At 37.6% G+C, this 20,572-nt stretch overlaps 1 protein-coding gene across 2 annotated transcripts in view; it reads right to left on the bottom strand.

Annotated features, from left to right (window-relative positions):
* Positions 1-20,572, bottom strand: part of DCLK1 (doublecortin like kinase 1) — a gene marked incomplete at its 3' end in the record, with an annotated part of 248,532 nt that overhangs the window by 4,808 nt on the left and 223,152 nt on the right. Inside the window, exons 12-16 of one of the 2 annotated variants that reach the window (XM_080612417.1) lie at positions 20,415-20,492; positions 19,684-19,780; positions 17,827-17,907; positions 10,416-10,529; positions 4,673-4,746 (exon numbers count right to left, since the gene is read on the bottom strand). In XM_080612417.1, the coding sequence (XP_080468543.1) occupies positions 4,673-4,746; positions 10,416-10,529; positions 17,827-17,907; positions 19,684-19,780; positions 20,415-20,492 (444 nt within the window). The remainder of the gene's footprint in view (positions 1-4,672; positions 4,747-10,415; positions 10,530-17,826; positions 17,908-19,683; positions 19,781-20,414; positions 20,493-20,572) is intronic. The other variant, XM_080612416.1, reaches the window with a different exon arrangement.

The raw sequence follows: 20,572 nt of genomic DNA, 5'->3' as shown, positions 1-20,572 counted from the left end.
TAATCGAGTGGATTTGAACCTAGACCTCCAAATACAAAAGGCCAGTGCTTTAGCACACCATGTAACTTCTGGCACAAAACTTAGCTAAAATGAAAATAAAAAAGAAAGAAAACCAAATAAATTTGATGTATGTTTTGTACTGTATTGGTGGGTGAATACAAAGACAAGTATTCTACACATATAACTGCTGAATTCCTATTCCTATATTTAAGTTTGTGTTTACTGTTTGACATCCCCTCCTTTTTAGAGACACAATTCCTCAGCTGGTTTCAATTACATGTGCAAGAGACTTAGTGCCAAGTTGTTTGCATGGGTGAATTTTATTTATAGGTTGTGAATCAGTTGTGGTTTTCTTAGTCAAAGAGCAGGAGAAAGATTTTAAATGAATTTAGATGTTTGCCTGTTTTTACCAATACTCAGTTTACAGAGGGTTTCAAGGTATTCAAAATGGCACTTTACAGATAGCAAGACTGATTCCCAACTTCCTCGTCCCATGTCAAGCCCCATGTAACTTTTGACTTGAAAATTACTTGTATCAACTGGGGAGAGGGGTAAGCAACTCGACAGATGCAAAGTAGTGGGAATTAGGAACTAAACATGGAGGATGGAACTATGGGTTTTTAAATGAGCTATTCAGATACATTTAAAACTGTGATAGTGAGAACTGTATTTTAAAAATCCAGTATTTTATTAATTGATTGGATTGATGATTATGTTAAGCATCCAATGTAACTCATCTCCTTTCTATTGTCATTACATGAATAATATCATTAATGACTTTCCCATGTATTTCCTTGGTTTTATTTTGATCCTTTACCTTTTATATAGTATCTGTAGATATATAGAATATAACATATGCTAACATTGTGTACTTATATATTAATATTACATATATTATAAATACTACATATATTTCCTGCTATGTTAGATAAAACCACTCTGGTGCTCCCTTGATGTTCAGAATCAGCCCAGAGAAGGCAGAAAATTCAGGACATTCTGTCAGTAGCAGATTAAAATAATGTTAAGATTTAGATATAAACCAGAAGGAGTAAGGAAATTCACGGTCAAAGAAAACATTGGTAAGTTATGCAAAGTTTTGCCTTCAGAATGTGCTGCCATTAGGAGGTACAGGTAAAGCAGCTGAAGAAGGCTCTGGACTGAACACTGCAACACTCGGGACTAAAGGGAAGGCTTGAAATACTTTTAATATTCTGGCTTAGTTACAAGAAAGCCAAAAAAACCCTCTTAAAAGCCTCAGTTAAGTACATCCTAAAGAAAAGTTTCTTATAAGAAAGTAAATCTATCATTTATGATACTTCTGAAGGACAATGCAGGTGCCATTTTGACTGTTTGTGGTCACTGCTGCAAAATTTCACTAGAGAGAAATCATAAAAGATGAATGCATTCGCTTTAACCTTTTTACAAAGAGATCTAGCAGAGAATGGGCTGACTGGAGAAAAAAAAATATCGCAAACATAGTATCTCTGCTTAGAGATGGGTGATCCCTGCTGTCTTTGACTTGAGTTGACATTAGTAACTTAGGGTGAATGAAGATGTGATTGCATCATCGGCTTTACCTACCTATACCAAGGCTGGCTTTCCTGGCTGTTAATAACAATGTTTCACCAACCCTGGGGGAGTGCAGACTGCTGGTGTTTAACTGGGACCTCCAGGTCTCATCCCCTACTGACACTGGCTTGGCCTTTCCAGCACTATTGATTGCAGGGCTGATGTCCCAACAGCATCAGGTGGGCTAATCATAAAACATGTATCAGTCTGGGTTCCAAATGATTCTACTGATTTGATCCCTGTGTTTTTTCTGTTCCTCATATTCAAGGACCAATGTAAGATTTTCCAGGCATTATATCTCTTACCTGCTACAACAACTATCACTGTACATAATGTTTGTTTTATCTTAGTATCTTAAAAAATTCACTTTTGCACATATTATCCTACTGAAAGGCAATAAATCAGGATGCAGAATAGGTGCATAGAAAATTAGGACTTTGAGACCCTTTGAATAGGAAAATCTTTTAGGCAGTGAAAGGGAAAGTTTTTCAGTTTGACTGAAGGAGGAAACAGTGCCATTTAAAAAGATATTTTAGAAGACTGCTAGGGATGAAAACGATCAAAGGAGTGGAGAAGAAACGAACAGTTTAACACTAACAAAGGGAGCATTAAATACTCCTTGGGACCTGGTTGTACTTGTGAATTTAGGTTAATTTTCATAGGCCCGTGATAAATTAACTGTTCTATAGACAGGAACTGATGAACCTTTTTGTATGCGCTACTAAAAAGTAAACACTTGCTACACCAAAATGGTTTTATTTAAACTAAAATGTTGGTCACTCCAGCAGTTGCTTGTTCCTTCGAGATGAATAAGGACAGAACATAGGGCAGCGCTTGTTCAGAGGTCTCCCCTCTTATAGTAATTCCTAATTAAGCATCTACACCTAGGAGCCCTGCTCTCCCAGTTTGCCTTTCCACAGTAGGGGCTCTGTTTAGAAAGCACTAATTATAAACATTGTTGTTACTGCCCCCAGCTGGAAAACAGAGCAGTTTATGTATGAATAAGAGAGATTATCGCCCATCTGCTCCAGCCCATTATTCAGGAATGTGTCATTTTGTATGCTGAAGGTAGCCATTACTAGTGCTTTAGTCAAATAGCCTTTATTTTTTTTTTTATATATAGCGTTTATTTATTTATCGAATTTCACAATTAAAGTCTCCCCCCCCACACACCTTCTCAAAATGCATACGGTTTGTTTCAAAATCTGGGCTATGCAGTTAAACTGAGTCAAGGCCAATCTGAGAGGATCCTCGCTTTTATCACAGGCTCCTTTTTCTGGTGGTCTACTCCCCTGAAGCTGGCATTTTAAAAGATTCAAACACAGTTTTATAACAAATGGAAAGACAGATTTCTTCCTTTTTTTTTTTTTTGTGTAAAATAAAAACAATAAAGCAGAGGAGGAGTGTATGCTGATCATGGAGAGCAATTCAGCTCCAGAAAGATAAATAAAGGTCGTGTGAGCTTTCCCCCATTCTACAGAGGAGGCATTAAATTTGCAACTATTTGACAAAGTCCTGTTTTACACAAAATGCCATTATTGTAAGCAGAAAGGAAAAATTGCTCTAACACTATCAAATCCACACTCAACTAAAGTTGGGCACTCAGAATCTATTCTCCCCTTCTCCATACCAGAAAAGCACTTATATTGTGCTGCTCTCAGCTCTATTACAGGGATGGAACTTGGGAAGCATGATGCCAAGTGACAAGCTAGACCGACCAGGTTTTGCTATTATCTTGCAGGCCATGGTATGTTTATAACCACCAACACAAGTGTGATAGGCTAGAATTACAGGTCCTGCTACACACTCGAGCACTCGGAGTGAAAGTGTTTCTCAATTCCTGCTAGCCAGAGTTCAGCTGATGGATGGGAACCACTTCTCTACTTTTTGCTTGAAAATAAGGATTTTTTTTTTTTTAGCTATTTCCCCAGAACATCCATATCAAAATCTACTTAACCCTCACTGTGTGCTCAGGGAAGTGCTAGGTTTTATGGAAACCATGCTGTAGCCCAATCCATGCACTCGGTGAAGGGATCCAGGGTGGAAGTTTTAATTTACTGGAAATACTTGCAGTGACCATCTCTGCAGTTTCACTAATGTGGTTAATTTGCTGAGTTTTTCCAAACACCTCACAGATGAATTTTTAAAGGCTTCAATTACTGCAGTGTTAGAAAATGCAGATTTTGCAAGAAACTTGTAAAAATATCCCCAGCTATCAAAATGCGGGTTGTGAGTAACAAGAAGGAAAAAAGCCAGCAATTAACCACTTCATGGAAATTCCAGGGCTCTGGATTCACTGAGGTGTGTGGGCCTTGTGTGGGCCATCAGACCTGGATTCTTCCTTGCCCTCATGCTAGAATAAACCCCTCCCACCCAGAGTCCCATTTTGTCATACAGGTCAAGCCATCTAACAACAACCCTGGCACAGTTACACAATGAAGAAAAATATATTCAAAAGACTCATGCAATATTAAAAAAAAAAAAAAAAATCAAAATAAATAGGTATCAGAAGGGGTTTAAAAAGAAAAGAGAAAGAACGCATTGTTAGAAACACAAGCTTACCAGCACATACAATGCATTGTATTTTATTGAACTTGGGAGAGTTTCTACCACCCGTGTTATGTAAATGCATTGTTCGATCTAAGGTAAGGATTGTGTTCAGTGGATTTAAAATGACAGTATATAGCTCCACTTGCATGGAAAAAGAGGAAAATATATGCTGAGAGCCTGTTGCTGCTCCCTGTGTTTCAAAACAGGAGCATAGGGGAAACAGATGCCTTAACAAGCAATAGGGAGGGGGAGGGTGCATACTTCAGCATATCTAGTACATTTTCTATATACACTGTCCTTTTAATTATAAGGGAAATTGATACTGAGCATGTGCGATGAGGAGAAAGCTGGCAATGTGAGTGTGAGGGATGGGTGAAGAAAGGGAATGAAGGGGTGTGGCATCTCAATCAAGATTAAAATGAAACTGATAAAGCAGCATATGGACCGGATAACAAATCAAAAAGCATGTTTATCCACTGAAGGAACTGGTTAATGGAGACTGCCAGCACGTTGCCATGGAAACACTGACTGTTGGTGCTGCACCATCTCATACCTTATCCAATACATTCCTGGTTGTTGGTAGTAGTCCAAAGACCCTGATCTCTTGATGGTAAACCCGTGGTCCAGCTGAGCAGAGAGAAATGGGGCAACTCAGTGGATCGACGTTAGGCTAAAGAATTCAGACTCCAGAGCAAGCTGTTCCTTATTTAGTGCATATTTACTGTTTTCACTTTCAGAAGGCACTTATCTAACATCCTAAAGCTACGTACTGGAGACGAAAAAGAAAGTAAAGAAATAAAAGAAAAAGATGCTAACTCTAGATTCAGTCTTGCTAAATTAGAAGCCAATTTATTCAAGCTAAAATGGAGTTAGTGAAATAGGTTACTTAATATGCATTATGCATTCATTTAAAAATCTGACAAAATATCTTGTTACCTCCAAAGACGGAAGTGCCCTTTTAAGTTGCACAGATCAGTAATGGAAAATTATCTTTTGCAATTAAACTGAGAGGTTTAATGTTGTTTTTTTTTTAAATGCAGTGCAACCATCACAAGGAGCAGGCAAGACAGACTACACAAGGCTTAAATTAGACTGCTTCATAATCATGGAATGTGTAAAGATGAAAAGAATCAGGTTTTGATACCACATCAATCATGGTAATTCATTTCTAAAAATGTGTTAACCTTGGAGAGTAGAACTACTCAGAGCCATGAATAACATTGTTTATCATTTCAGCTTACACCTCATGCTCAAAAAGATAACAGTACAAAACTATTTGGTTTAAAATTGCACCAATTAAAGTCAAAATGGAAATGAACTTAACATTGCGTCCAGGAAAGTGTGCTCCTGCCATTCCTTGAAGAATACAGATCTTTTAAGTTTAATTCATCATTAGCAGAATCATGTGTATAGGGACAAAGAAAATATGCTGTTTTCTCTAACCCTTCTGTTCTGCACTAACAGAGAAGAAGACATCATTTAGCCAAGTTAAATGAAATTTTAGGGGAAAATATCTTGAGGGAGACACACTGCCTGCTTTAAAATTGTTAGTTGTGATGATTTTCATAGTTTGCCCTATGAAAAGGCCATTTTGTGCTTCAATAAGAGCGTGGCATATATTTCCAATACTGATGACAGCTTCTAATTCTAAATTCAGAAAAGCAGTTCAACACATTTTCAGTTACCAAACACTTCAAGGGTAGCTAGGAGCTAACTCCAAATTTAAATTTTTCTTGATGACTCCCCTGCAAGTATAGATTTTGATAATTTATTCCATTATGTTAAAATAATAACGCTTTCATCTTATTTAGAATTATTTAAAGGACGTTTCCTGTTTAAAACCATGAGAACCTCTTACCTAGAGTTTTCTGTTGGCTTAAGTACACTGGTCTACTATTGCCATCTACTGGCCCCCTTGTATGTTGCACATAAAATACACAAAAGGGATGTTTTCTTGAAAAGCAGATCAAAAATATTGCCCTAAAATCGAATATCTAAAAAGTAATATAGAGAAAATAGGGAGAGTTGCTTCCTAACACGAGCTGAAACAATTTAGTCGGTGTGGAAATCCTGCCATGAGAAAACTGACTGTGGACAAACAATACCAGGATAACATAGACAATAGCTGGGAAGTGATAGACGAGGCATGTGGTCATCTTTAAGCCAAGCAAAACTCACAGACTAAGCTCGGCTCCTCTTCCACACCACCAAAGAAATCTCACCTCTAAAAATGCCACTTGTAATTTGCAATTTTATTTTAAAATCAGCAGATCGCAGGGCAATGATCCAGCCTCTCCCTTTCCCTTGCTGGACTGCAGGCAGTGGTCCCAGTGAGGACTCTGCAAAGCTACACCAAATTTTTGAGCAGCTTTTCTCTTTTGGCCTACTCAATTCATCTGGTTCTCCAGCTGGAGTTCACTCTCATTGCCAAGACAGAGACCTCATATAACTTTGACAGAAGATTATTATTAGTCTTTCCTCTGCCTTAACAATGGCAAAAATACAAGCACAAAAGTGACAACATACAGGCAAAGCTTTAACACTTCAGACAAGGACACAAATTAAACAATGCTTGGTTCATACAAGGAATTACAGCACACCTCTGGATCACAGAAGCATTCTTAAAAAGTGACTTTGGCTCTTGGTTGCTTTAGCCACTGTCACTAATGGCCAGAGGGTATTCACTAAAGCCACAGGATATTCTTTTATGTCCAAAGAAAAAGAAAAAAAAAAAAAGGGATGACATCCTTGGACAATTGAAGGAAAAGAAAATCTATCCCCAAATTTTAAAAAAGACTATTTAGTAAAAGTCTGTTTTCAAGTTTTCACTGCGGTAATGTTTTATAAACAACATCACGGAACTACAAGGTATTGTTCCTATTTGAAAGCTGTATGAGAAACCTGATCCTGCAAATACGTGGCCATTCTGACACAGATGGAAGGGGCACTAGCCCAGCCCCTGTGTCCTACAGAGACCAGTAGTCAATGATTATGATGAGAGTTTAAGAACAGGGCAAGTTAAGTGATCTTTCTCCTACATATGCTCCCATCAGCAAGCAGTGCTTTTTAGAGACTTGTTAGTTCTCTTGCTATTTTGAAAGCTAGTTCTCCAATCAAAATTTTGCTGGTGAAGCTATGCTGATTTAAGGGACTTCCTTTCCCAACTGACATAGTTATGCTGGCAGAACTTTTAATGATGTATTAATGTATCAACAGAAAAGTCTTTTTGCCTGTACAGTTAGTTTTGTTTAAGGATTCATCTTCTGCTACGTCAGCAAAGGAACTACTTTGCTAGGCATGCACAACATGTTCATTATGGTAGCTTGTCCAAAATGACAAACCCTTTCAAATCTGGACAATGTGAAGTCTGGACACTTGCACAAGAACTTCTAGGATGTCTCTGCCCTGAATGGTCAGAGAAAACTTTTACTGAAGATTGCCACATCAACAAATCAGACATCAGTCTGCACTGAAGGAGTCAATGCAGTGGTTTTGGGCATTGCTAAAGGAAGCAGTAGCCACAGTAGATGTATGTAAAACGCACATGGCTTCAAACTTCCTCCAGGTCAAAGTGACCACAAACACATCTTTAAAAACTTAGTTTTCGTGTTATAGTTTTAATTGGTGCATATGATAAATAACATTTGAGATCTTTGAGGTGTGTTACTTATTTCCACTGAAGAAAACAGGCATATAATATCATATCAGTGTGAGGAAGAATTAATAACTAAATACCACAGAATAGCTATCTCTATGCATAAATAGAGTTATAAAACTCAAAAATAATACTAATATTTATCTTTTATACTATTAAGTAACTATATAAATATATCCACATATTAACATATTTCCACAAACACACACAAGAAGATGTGTTATGTAATATATAGAAAGCATCTCTATATATTATATACACAAGCACTGTCTCAAAAAGTTACAGTAAACATACAGGCAGGCACAATAAAACAGTGTTTTAATTGAAAATATAATTAGTGCACATCTTTAGTGCTGAACAATATGTTACAGCATCTGTACATACTGTGAAAATTCTAAATGCAGAGCAGTCTTCATTAATAGGGTTTACTTCTATGATATTTAAGATTGCACAGTTAAAGGAAGATTCCCATATGTAAAACCCTGATGACATACATATCAACTGTATATTAAATATGCTTTCAAATGCAGAAACAACAATTAAAAGCTTTGTTGTTTTCCTTTTGGCTTTATTTTACTTATTAAATTAGCTTTGTAGAAAATAAAGGTAATTTATTCTTAAAATCAAAATTATCCAGCTTTGTGGATCATTACCAAAACACTAAAGAAGTCTATACTTCCCCATCTCTTCTAAGTTTTTAAGAAATAATTGACACAAGCTAATCAAACTGCTTTCTAAATTCTGTAAAAATATTCTAATCATTTCTACTTTATAGGCCAAGTTGCAGGATTAATCATGCCAGAGTATGCTGTTCACCCACAGAGATGATCACTAAAAATAATCTGTTAAATTTTCAAACACTAAAAAATAAATAAAAGCCATTAAAAATATAATTAAACATATACATTTTTTCCCCCTAATGTATAATGTTTTGCATTCAAAAGATTCACTACAGTGCCTTTTTCATTACTCAAGTGTCAAACTGCTGTAAACAATTCCTTGGCAGAGCAATTGGGGCAAAGGAAAAAAAAAGAGGAGAGTGGAGAAATTAAAAACATAAAGGAGGCAAGGGATGGATGAGGAAAAAGGCATCATTTCTTGCTTTTAAGCTTTGAAGTTATTAGCATGGAGGATCTGAGCAGTAATTCTCATGGACAAGCGTGCTGGCAGTCCATTCGAAAGGTACACAGTTTCAGCTAGGCTATACAGAACATACCTGCATTTCAGATGAGCAATGGGTATGTGATGTTTTAGTTGTGGGAGAGCTGTTGCAGTATTATTGCTTAAAAATGAAAATAAATAAATGCTGGCTATGTTAGCTGATGACTGAGAAAATCTAGGAAAAGCATGAAGAACAACTTGCTTCCATGTTGAGGACGTTCAGGGTTGGAAAGAGTAAAGAAAAAATATGAGAGAGGCACAGCTTGAAATTTTAAGTACTTAAACCAAGTAACTTTGAGAGATATCCATTTTGCTGCACAAACAGTTCACACCTGTGAGCCAGATTGCACGTGCTGAGCTGAGTTTACTTCATGCTGATTTAACTCACCACTGGAGGGGCTGAGCTGAGAAACATGAAAGTGGAAACAGTACAAGAAAGTACATGTGCAGTCACACCACCTGCAATTTATGGAAGCTGGGAATGAACACTGAGTAATCTGATATGGGAATGGTTATGTTTAACATGTCACTTATTTTCAGTGACTATTTGGAGTGTTAACATTACCATGAGTAATAAAGAAAAGCTTACAAACACAGGCAGATGTATCAAAAATGTGAAGGATGTGCGTGTTACTTTTCAATGGCATTAGTATGAATAATCTCATAATACACTGCATATATTCTGTGTGCATGTATATCTAATGAACAGGTTCATCTTTGATGAAAAAATATAAATGTATGTGATGCATGCTACCCTGAGGATGCCATTGAAACCTCAATAAAGCTTGGTCAAAAGTCTGGTCAAGTTTGGTTTCAGAAGCTCAGACACATTCTAACCTGGAATGCCTAGACTGGAATTGCAACATGACAGAAGGCAGCAAGGAGCTCCATTAAGTCTTTACCCCACTAAGTTCTGATGCCTAAAGGGAAGCACTTTGCATGTACAATAAAATGCTGCTGCTGCTGAGCTAAATCTGCAGAGCTAGACTCATATCAACTATGAAGGTAGCAGTGAGGAATCATAGCTCTCTTTGATGTCTTCAGAGGAGAGAAACTTAGGCTGCCATACAGATTTTCTGTTACAAATTTTAAGTAATTATAATTTTAAAATTCTGCTGTCCTTTTACAACCTGTGTGTGGCCTCAATCCATGTGATGATTCTCCTGCCAAGTAAAATGTCATGATCCCATAGATCAAATTGTTGAATCTACACTGGAGTTAGGTCTACTGATCTGGTAAAATGTGGAAGTGTGTGTACAGAACTATATCTCCTGCAGCTGTTAAATAACAATGTGACTCACAAGGAGAATCAATGAAGAAATTGTGCAGAATACCAGTCTAACTATGTTTATATTAATTACACATTAGAATTATCTAAAGATTAACCCTCTCCAGTTTCTTTTGGTGGCATGTCCTAGACACACACTGCCTTGTGAGCACATAAATTTAAGTGTTGCGGGTGTGTATTTCAGATGCTTACTGCTATGACAGAAACTCCAGCTGCTGTGCTGTTCGGTTTAGGGCCTGTGTTGAAATGCTTCTTTATCTTCCCAGCTACTGAGAGCTGATGTTCATTCTCTGGAAGGCCATCATCCTGCAGAGAAGTAAAGCAAGATAAAACTTCAGAGAGAAAAGGTGAAATAAAGGAACTGTGAGGTGATTCTGACAGTACCTGTCAATATAGAAAAGTTTACAAGAAGTTATTAATGAAATATGTGTTAATCTTTGTCTCTAATCTTTGTCTTCATATCTAAGGTATTTATAACATCATATAATGGCATGAACCAGCCTCCCTTTTTTAAAACAATTTATCCAGTACCTTCCTCTCAAACTTTAAGTAATGTTAATTAATAACAGTTGTTAAATATTTTATTATTCTTTCTAACACATCGTAACTACCACTGCCCAGTTATTTTTAGGTTCATTAATATTTCAAAGCTTGAAAGCTTTGATAAGCTGGGAGATATTTACGATTCTGGTTACTCATCACATAAATTTAAAGATAATGACCTCAAAAGTATAAAGCGCCCAAGAGATTAGAGAAACCAGAGGCCCTGCTTTGGTAGGATGCAGGAAAGAATCTCCAAAAGCCAGAGAGACACCAATAAGATCCTTGTCTCATCAAAAGGTTACAAACTCCGGGACTCTATGGTTGATGAATATTGCAGCCATAGCTCAGGGAGTCCTATGGTGATGAAACCCAGGGAAGCTGAGACATGCCACGGCTGAGATACAGGACAATCAGAGGTACAGACTGCCTGGGAATGCAGAGAAGGGCCAGAGCCAGCTGTGGGTGGCCTCTTCTTCCTTGCTGAAAGACATATGTTCTCAACTTGAGCTAAGGTGAAAGTAGGCACACAACTGCATGGCCAGAGGCAGACACATGCTCTGCTGTTGTGCACGCCAGGCGAGCCGGCTGTGAGAGAGCTCCAGCCCCGAAGACATGCAGCTGGGCCAGAAGGTGCCTTCTCCCAGCTGAAACACCACTCGTTGTAGGGCAAAACTGTCTATCTGCACCAAGGCATGCAGGCATTCTCAATGCTGAAGCAGAACCCTAGCAGAAAGAAGGGAGTTTGCAATCCTGTGTAAGTCAGTGGGTTGAATTCAAGCCCAAGAGAAGAAAGGGTTTTTTTAGAAATTGCTGCTAAGAGCCTTATGCCTGAAAAAAAGTGCAAAAAGCCACTGCTTGGTGAGACTTCCCTGCTAGCAGAATATCATAGTATAGAAGCCATAGGATAGTTTGGATTGGAAGGGACTTTCAAAGGTCATCTAGTCCAACCCCTGCAATGAGCAGAGACATCTCCATATGCAGGATCTCTGGCAACAATATACAAGAATAGGTGGAATAGGCAACAAAATGCAGAAAAAGAAGAATATGCAGGATATCAGGTCACTGGCCATCCACAATGGTCATCTCAAGCTGGGACTGCATGGTGTGTGTAGAAATCGACAGATGAAAAAGTTCTTAAATTCCACTTAAGCAAAATCCTAGCAGAATACAGGCAAATGAGAGACAATATCAGAGTAAAGAGAGACGACTGGCACTTCTTTTTCTGTCTTTGCAGCAATTCTGAGTGCACTTAAAGAGTTACAGAGTTGCTGCAGTAAATCATGAGTTCAGTGAGCATATGGGAATTTTAGGAAGGTTGGTTAGGGTTTGTTATTTATTTAGCTTGGGGAGCTTGTGTTTAGAGATCCCTCACTCACCCCTTAATGAAATGTCCCAGCTGGCAAAATATGGTCAAGTGCACACAGCTGCAAAACACAAAACAATACAACCCAGTAGCTGATTATTGTCTAGCACTGGGGAGTCTTGGCTCAGTGGTATATGACCCCTAAAAATAACCTGCTTTCCACTGACCTTGCCTTTCCCAGAAGAAAGATAGTCTGTAAAGTGAACTCTTCTTCATTAGAGGCGGCAAAATAAATATATAAAAAAATTATTCCCTTGGCTTTCTTGACATGAAAGCCTGCCAAATGTTCATGTCATCTTGTCAAAAGACTAAATTATGGAGAAGACAATGGTTACCAAGACTGTGGTAATATTTTATTGGTGAAGCACCACACCCACAGTTCCAGTGGCAATGCACCAGAGACACATAGTTTGGGCTCCAGCTTTTTAATTGAAACATCTTTCAGCTCAATTTAAGATGCAGCATAGGGATATATAGGAATTACTGTACTGTTATTAGATTTTCTTACTACTGTTAGTGCTACATGATGTTTAGTAGTTAACTCTTTTTTAATTCCAACATGCTTTATAAACAAGTTAATATATACTTGCTGGCTCCGGGAATCACTTCAGCCAGCAATAAAATAAGATACTGAGGATGAGAAATGACAGCTGTTTAACTACATACAAAAGAAGCTGCTCTGCATCTTTAAAGGCAACAAGTATAAAAAATCCCCATCAGATTCACCAGAATCAGCGGGTAAGTTGTAGAATTGGAGAACAGACTAAACACTGCTGACAAGAATTTCATCGGATTGCTGTAATGGGAAGGATGTCAGACTCCAAAGAGTTTAATTATTCCTTTTCCCTATTATTTCAACCTTTTACCATAGGAACTACTTCTTGCATTGGGTTAGGAACACAGAATTTCATCTCAGCTTCATCTCAGCTCAGTCACGACAAGGTCTTTTAAAGATGACTAATGATTTTTGTTGCTTAACTCTGGGAACCTTAAAGGGTCATGAGCTTCAGAAAATGTTGACTGATGATGCTTTTAAAGAACTGCTCTCCTGAGCACGTCTCAGATGTTGAGCACTCAAAAAACATTTACAGTTTCAAAACTCTGGTCCAGAATTTGAGTTTTCACCTGGACAATGTAAACTGCTTGGGATCTTAAGATACTTTTTTTTTGTTTTAATCAACTTCCATAAAATACCTTTCTTGTTCTATTTCCAAGGAAAAAAAAAAGGGGGGGAGGGGGGAAGGTGGAGAGGGCAGAGGATCTTGGAATCATTTGAGTCATTAATAAACACTGTTTTCATATTTGCATTGTTTTCTATGGCAGGAGGCACTGCCACTCAAAAAAAAGAAAGAAGTGTTGAAAAGACAGAACAAAGTTCAGGATTCCCAGATTCCTACTGCCCTGAAGCACTAAGATCCATTTCACAAGCCTGTCACAAGAGCTTTACTTTTCAGTTCTAAAAGCATCAGATGAATAGGTCATTACATAAATAACAGCAGAAAATTAGAACAAATAGAAGGGCTGGAAAATCTTTTGGACTCTGTTTCCTGTAAGGATTATAAGGCATTTTTCTTTAGGCAGTGTCATAGGGGGTAACCAAAGGTATTGCAGCTGCCAAATAAGAAATGTCTTTTTAAATTACCTTCATCGCAAATGTTCAGCTTAGTACTACTTACTGCCTGGTTATTCATTTCTTTTGTGCACAAATTTCCAAGGCAGACACGGTTAAGGAAACATGTACAAGTTCCAATTCTGCTAATTCTTTTTAGGCCGGTGTGTGCCATCTTCTTCCTCCAGGAACAACATACGACATTTTATATTGATTATTTTAACAGAGAAGGATTTACAGAACGCAATCCACTCTTTTCAGCATTCACTGCTGTATAAGGAAATATTTATTACTTATGTAACACAAAGAGAGTAGGCTTGTCCTGTAAGTTGTATAGTATAATTCAAGTTATCAATATCATCAATGTTTAAAATGCAGACCTCAGGCTTCCAGCCTTTTTTGTAACTCTGGTTTTGCAAAGAATTTGAGCAGGTAAAGGAAAGATCTGGGGTCCCTGTAGGGGAAGCATAAACTGATGGATTTGTTTCCAAGTCTAAGTGTACTGCATAGGACAGACAAATCCAAATAAACTAAACGGAGGGGGCAAGGAACTGCTGCTGAATTGCATTTAAAATTCAAGATCGCCATCTGTGGCAGTGGCATGCAGCCAACATCTTTTCAGGTTTTGTTTTTTTGAATTGAAAGCAGCTGGGGTATTATTGACATAGGACCTGCTTTACTGGTCTCACTCTGCCCAGAACAAGTTTTGCAGTTTCCAAAAGGATTCCAGCTATTTTTATAGCAAAAACTGAAACTGAAATGTGGGTTGGCTCCTACTGAAACTGTCAAAGCACATTCCAGGAATCTCAGCAGTTTACCAAGTAATCACATAGTAAGCAGCTATAAAGCAGAATGGTTATTTACAATCTACAAAATGGTTTTATACAGTGTAAGCAGTTATAACACTTCTATCAAAGGTTTGATCAAAGAGAGAAAATGTTCCTTAAAATTGTTGAAGAAAACACATGCTTTTTTTTCAAGCCAGCTCTCCTATCCAGTATTTTAGCTGCAAGTTTACCACTCTATGAATAGGTTCCAAACTGAAGTAAGAAAAATGTAAAGTCCAGCATTTAATGCCATGGAAAAGTATTTAAATGTTATCTGGGAAAATCGACTGTTAGGTAAAAACCCTTTACGCCATTTATTCTCAGAAACAGTAGTTTATAGAACTTGCAGATAATCACTCAGGTAATTACAACACACAGATCACAGAGCCATTTGTAAACAGGAATGAGTGTATTAATTCCTTGTGCTGAAGCTGGGAAAATGAGGTACAAGGAAGCTGTGTGACAGAATTGCAGCTGGTCAAGCAGGTGATGGTATGGGGATGAGAGGTCGGATCTAACACCAGTGTTCTGACACCACCATCAGATCATTCTGTCTCTGTACACAAGCAGGCTGTCCCTGCTACTGTGTACTTCCCAGACCCACTTCAGGGAAGTGTCCTTTTCCACGAAAGCACTCAAGCATCTGTTTCAACTCAACCTTGATCTTATTTCTCCTTAAGTGAACGAGGATTCTAGTGTCATCTAGTTAATTTTATGCTTCATATTAAGCGCTTCCATGTGTGATGTCCTGAAATAGGAGCGACATTTGGAATGTGCTTAAGCACGATCCTGAATTGGTCCCAGTGCTGGCCTTTCTCATTCCAGAAAAAAAGTATCTGGAGAGTATGTAAGAATTCAAAAGAGGTTTTGATCTGTGTTACGATCTATCGTTAGCATATTGCTGAAGACAAAATACTAATTCATCTCAGTTACTAAAAGCAGAAAAGGAGAAATTACAAAATTTTGGACAGAAAAGAAGAAATTACAAAACCATCATGGAATAGTTTTGCTTATTTATGGACAGAACTGCTACAGATTTTGATTGCAAAGAATTATAATCAGCATAAAACTAGAAAAACTGCAACAGTATTAGACCAAAGGTGAACTGAACACAGTATTTTGTTTCCAACTGTGCATTGTAGTCACTGTTTATGAAATAGTACATTTAATGAAGACAAGTAGATCTTTAACTTTCCCTGGTATATACTCCAGTTTCTGCCAACCAAGTACTTAAGAACTTTGTGAGCCAAGACTTGTATCAAGACTCCTATATTTAATAGGAACAAATGGGCTTATCCTCCAAAAATGTATCAAACTCCCTTTTGAAATCCATTTATACTTGGACAGTACAGCATCCTCTGGCAAACAGCTCCACATTTTAACCTGTTGAACAGAAACCCAGGAATTTGCCAGGGTTCTTCAGTAATCAGAGTTTAGGTTTGGTTAGTGGAGCTCTGGAGTGTCAAAAAGTTTTAGTCCCCAACCCCTTTCCCCATCCTTCCCCATCAGCAGGCACTAGTGAGGGCAGAGAGCAGACCTTCATGTCACCTGCACACCATCACGATTATGTTACTGACAAAGAGCCACACCTCTTCTTCATACATCTCTCTAAAAAGTCATCCTAAAATACATTGTGGTATAACTGAAGCCAAAAAAAAATGAAAAAAAAAAAAAGAAGAAAAAAATGGTGCCTGGGGGGAGCATTAACAGTTCCAATATATTTTTCAGAAAAAGAGGAAGATATGTGATCAAATCCTTATGTGGTGTAAATGTGATATTTCAGTAACCTCAGCAGCAGTGTGCAGACTGTCACTTCGGGTGACCTGGCCTCTCTGCAGCTCTTGACCAATCACTTCCATCTCTTCCTCAGCAGCACTCCAGAAATCCCCATCTGCCCTCATCCAGTGGAGACAGAGACACCTCAGTTACCGAAGTCATTACAAACTGTGACAGAACACTCTGTCCAAGGACAACACCTGGCACTGAGGAAAGTTAATATTTCAGCTGCTAGAATGTCATTGTAAAAATGAAGATATTTTCATCAGACATTGTCCTGGATTGTTGCATTCTTCGTACACTGTAGACGTGCTCCACATGATAATAGCATTTACAATTTAAGAAAAAAAGTTTGGGCAAGAAGGGAGCTTCCAAGATTAAAGCATATACTTGGTGAACACTTAAGCGATGACAACAATTCTGGGCTATATGGAGGACACTTTCATTAAAAAAAAACAAAACAAAACAAAACAAAACAAAACAAAAAAAAAAAACAAAAAAAAAAAAAAAAAAAAAACAAAAAAACATTTGAAGTTACTGTATATTTGAATTTTCAGGATAGTGCTTTAATGAGAAAAAGATTTCACATACAGCAGCTGGGGGACCAAATAGTATTCCAGGGAGGACTGCATACTCAAACTTGTAACCAACAAAATGAAGTTTTTCTTCTCCTTTATTTTTTTTTCCTCCTCCTTTATTTTTTTTTCTCTGCTCATCCCAGTGTATTTTTTTTTTCCCTCAATCTTCCTTTCTGAATTTGAAACTCAATTTTCTCAAATTTTTCTTTTTTGTCATACAAATATTTTAAGGCATATTAAATAGTATGAAATAATTAAAAATATTAAGTAGTGTCCTTGTCTCAACATTAATTAAAGAGAAATCTGTTTATTTTCTGCCATATTTATCCATACGCCACCTCACTGATTACCACTTTAATGGCAAATGTCCAGTAGCTTAGAGAAAAGCTGCGATACATATATAGGTATTTCTCGGTAACTCAAATTAAATGGATATGGCTGTGCAGAAATATATGTATGTTTCAATGTCAGAAGCTAAATACGATTTTAAAGGTTTCCCTGTTTCATGCTGACTGGCTCAAGAAGGCTTAACACTACGGACTATATTTCAGTATCTCTTAATCATGACTGTCAAGATTTTTGTGTCCATCTGATTTTAGGATAGCAAAATGTGCCACTGAATCCATAAGATGACTGTTGGAGGTATAAATTTGTCATGAGTGGTTGAGATTTGTTGAAAACCTGGCCCAAAATATTTCAGAGAAAATGTAGCTGAGCATGCATAAAATAGTGAATATTCTGAGGTATGTGTGATATACTAAACCAGACTGGAACACAGCTTATTTCCAGTTAAATTTGAAGCAGTTTTAGAATGTGCTGGCTCCAAAAGGGCATAGAAAAGATCTGATAGAAAAGAGCTCAAAAGTGCCAAGTTACAAGTAACATCTACAAGCCTGAAAATACTTACATTAACCCATGGATGCTCAAGAACTTGCAAGGCTGAGAATCGCAGATCTACATCTACTTGAAGCATCATCGTGATAAGTTCCTGAGAAGTAGAATACTGGGTTAAATTTAGGAAACTCTTAAAGAACAAGTCAACATTTAATTCACTAAAGTTCGCTTCAGCTGATTATGTAAGAGTTCTCAAATAGAGAGCAAACTGCCAACTGCAGAAACATGTTAAGATTATTAAAAAAAAACCCAAACAAACTACGAACTGCTGAACTTCAAGCTGAACTTTTAAATCAATACCTAACAGTATCTTGAAAAGCTAGAAGACAGTTCTGAATTACAGATCTGTAGCCACTGTTTAAGAGAAAAGCACTCAGAATCATAGAATAGTTAGGGTTGGAAAGGACCTTAAGATCATCTAGTTCCAACCTCCCTGCCACACGCAGGGACACCTCACATTAAACCATGCCACCCAAGGCTTTGTCCAACCTGGCCTTGAACACCACCAGGGATGGAGCATTCACAGCCTTCCTGGGCAACCCATGTACAAAACAGATGGCTGCATGAAATTAGGTTAACCTTCCATTAAGAAAAAGCTAATTCCTCTGTACAGAAAAGCCAGCAAACCTAGAATTCTACTTCAAGCTCTTGTATAAATGGCATAGAAAAAATATATATAAAAAAATCCAATTAAAACCATTTTCATTCTTGATTTCTTCTGAAATTACTTAGTTTTCAACTAGCATGTAAATAAACATATATGCAATTTAACCACTGAGTGGATTGCTCAGAAAACAGGATGGCAGCATGACAGCAAATAAAGGGTATTACCAAACCCCAAAGTTAATAGTGACAAGTGAAGTTAAATAGTGACAAGTGACAAATTAGTGACAAGGAGAAGTTAAATAAATATGTTAATGCTTCAAACCAGGAATTTTAGATTGAGCTATTCAAAAGAAGGAGTTTCACAGGAGAATGCTGGCAAAGGACTTGCAGAGTTCTCATTACTGTTGCTATGAAATAGAGCCTGCTACAACACAATGATGTGGTAATTAAGCACTTATCTACATTATGACAATATAAATAGTTTTATGGTTTTGGCTTTTTTTTACTACATACATATATATCTCTCTCTATATATACATGTATACCCATAACTATAGTGAATGCCAGATCCCTAGAAAAAAACTGTTGCTCCAGTGCACTAACAAGAATTAAAAAACTCGTTCTGCTCTGCAAGTATAATGAACTCTGGCAGGGTTTGTATCTGAAAAGGACTGTACCTGCTTTAGCACACATCAAGCTCTGCCTCCTCTGTGGCATTTGCCCATGAACTGGAAGCCAGAACAAGTCTGTATTTCATACCACACTGACAACAATAAGGAATTACAGGCAATGCAAGGCCTGGTTCTTTGACAGAAAGAAACAACAGACATATCATCTAATCACCTAATGGGATTAATAAGGGGAAAACAGCCTCCCTACAATGTTATTATATAATATTTGAATGCTCCAGGTCGGTACCTGGTCCCCATCGTAAGTACATATAAAGCGCAGTCCCAGGGAGTTTTCAAGCTAAGAAGCGTACTTCCGTAAGAAGTTACTTTGAAGTTTTCTTGATCAGTAAGGGTTACTGGTGTCTCTGTTGTGTGAGACACCATATAGAGATGGGGTCCATTTCAGAACCTCCCAGAGTCTAACGACAGACAGTGATCAAACAACATCACACCTGGCGACCTAGAGGAATTTATAGGTGTAGCAGGCATGTATGAAACATGTCAAATACAGCACTGTGAGAGAACACCATGCATTAGGCACTGGCACTGGGAATAATATTGGAAAAGAAAGTATCATCTACTATAAAACCCACCTTTGCAGAATCAGAAACATTGTCCCAATATGGAGATGGAAAATCCACTTGTCCCATCAAAATCTGGTCAAAAAGCACTTCTTGGTCATCTCCACTTCTATAAAGTGAAAACCAAACAAAACCAACAACAAAACCCACAAAGAAATTATTTCCAGAGGTGGTTTCAATAGGCTTCTTGAAATTGCTTTTAATTGGTGATCACTAACTATGGTTTTGGAAGCTGTTAATTCCCACCAGGCACACAAGCATGGGTTTGAAAGGTGAAGTAAAACAAAATGCATTTGGTACATTTTTTCTAAGGTAACCTGCTTGTCCTCAGGATTGTCAGCAACTTTGCAATTATTTTGATGGGCAGGAAAGATCTCATATGTCCTTCTTAAGTGTCTTACATTTTAATTACCTTTTACCAACCACAAAATATGTTGTATTTGGTCCATGAAAGAAGATGCTTATTTCAGTGTATATTTTAAATATCAGGCAAAGACACACAGAACCTGTAATGAAGGCCCTTGTTTTATAATGCAATGAAGTTTAAACTAAACAAACACGAGACACAGATTTTACAGTAAAATCACAGGCATTTATGGGGTTTCTGTAAATTACTGTGCAGAGCAGAGGAAAAAAACCCTACGAGTAGAGAACTGTTTCCAGTGGGAATCTCTGTGCTTAATGAAAAAGCAGCACAGGGACCAATTCACAGAATAAGGATGGTTGAATAGATCAGTCCATACCCACGGAATGGAGGAAACCCACAGAGCAGGATGTAAGTAATCACACCCGCTGCCCAGATGTCCACCTTCAAGCCATATCTGGAAGTGTGAGAGACATGGTTAGAGACATTCGAACCCTATGAACTACAGTACAAGAAACAGGAAACATTTTCAAAATT

This window comes from Psittacula echo (assembly GCF_963264785.1).
Source record: "Psittacula echo genome assembly, chromosome: 3".
NCBI classification, from domain to species: Eukaryota; Metazoa; Chordata; class Aves; order Psittaciformes; family Psittacidae; genus Psittacula; species Psittacula echo.
The sequence above is the reverse complement of the archived record's forward strand: the minus strand, read 5'-3'. Positions and strand labels throughout refer to the sequence as shown.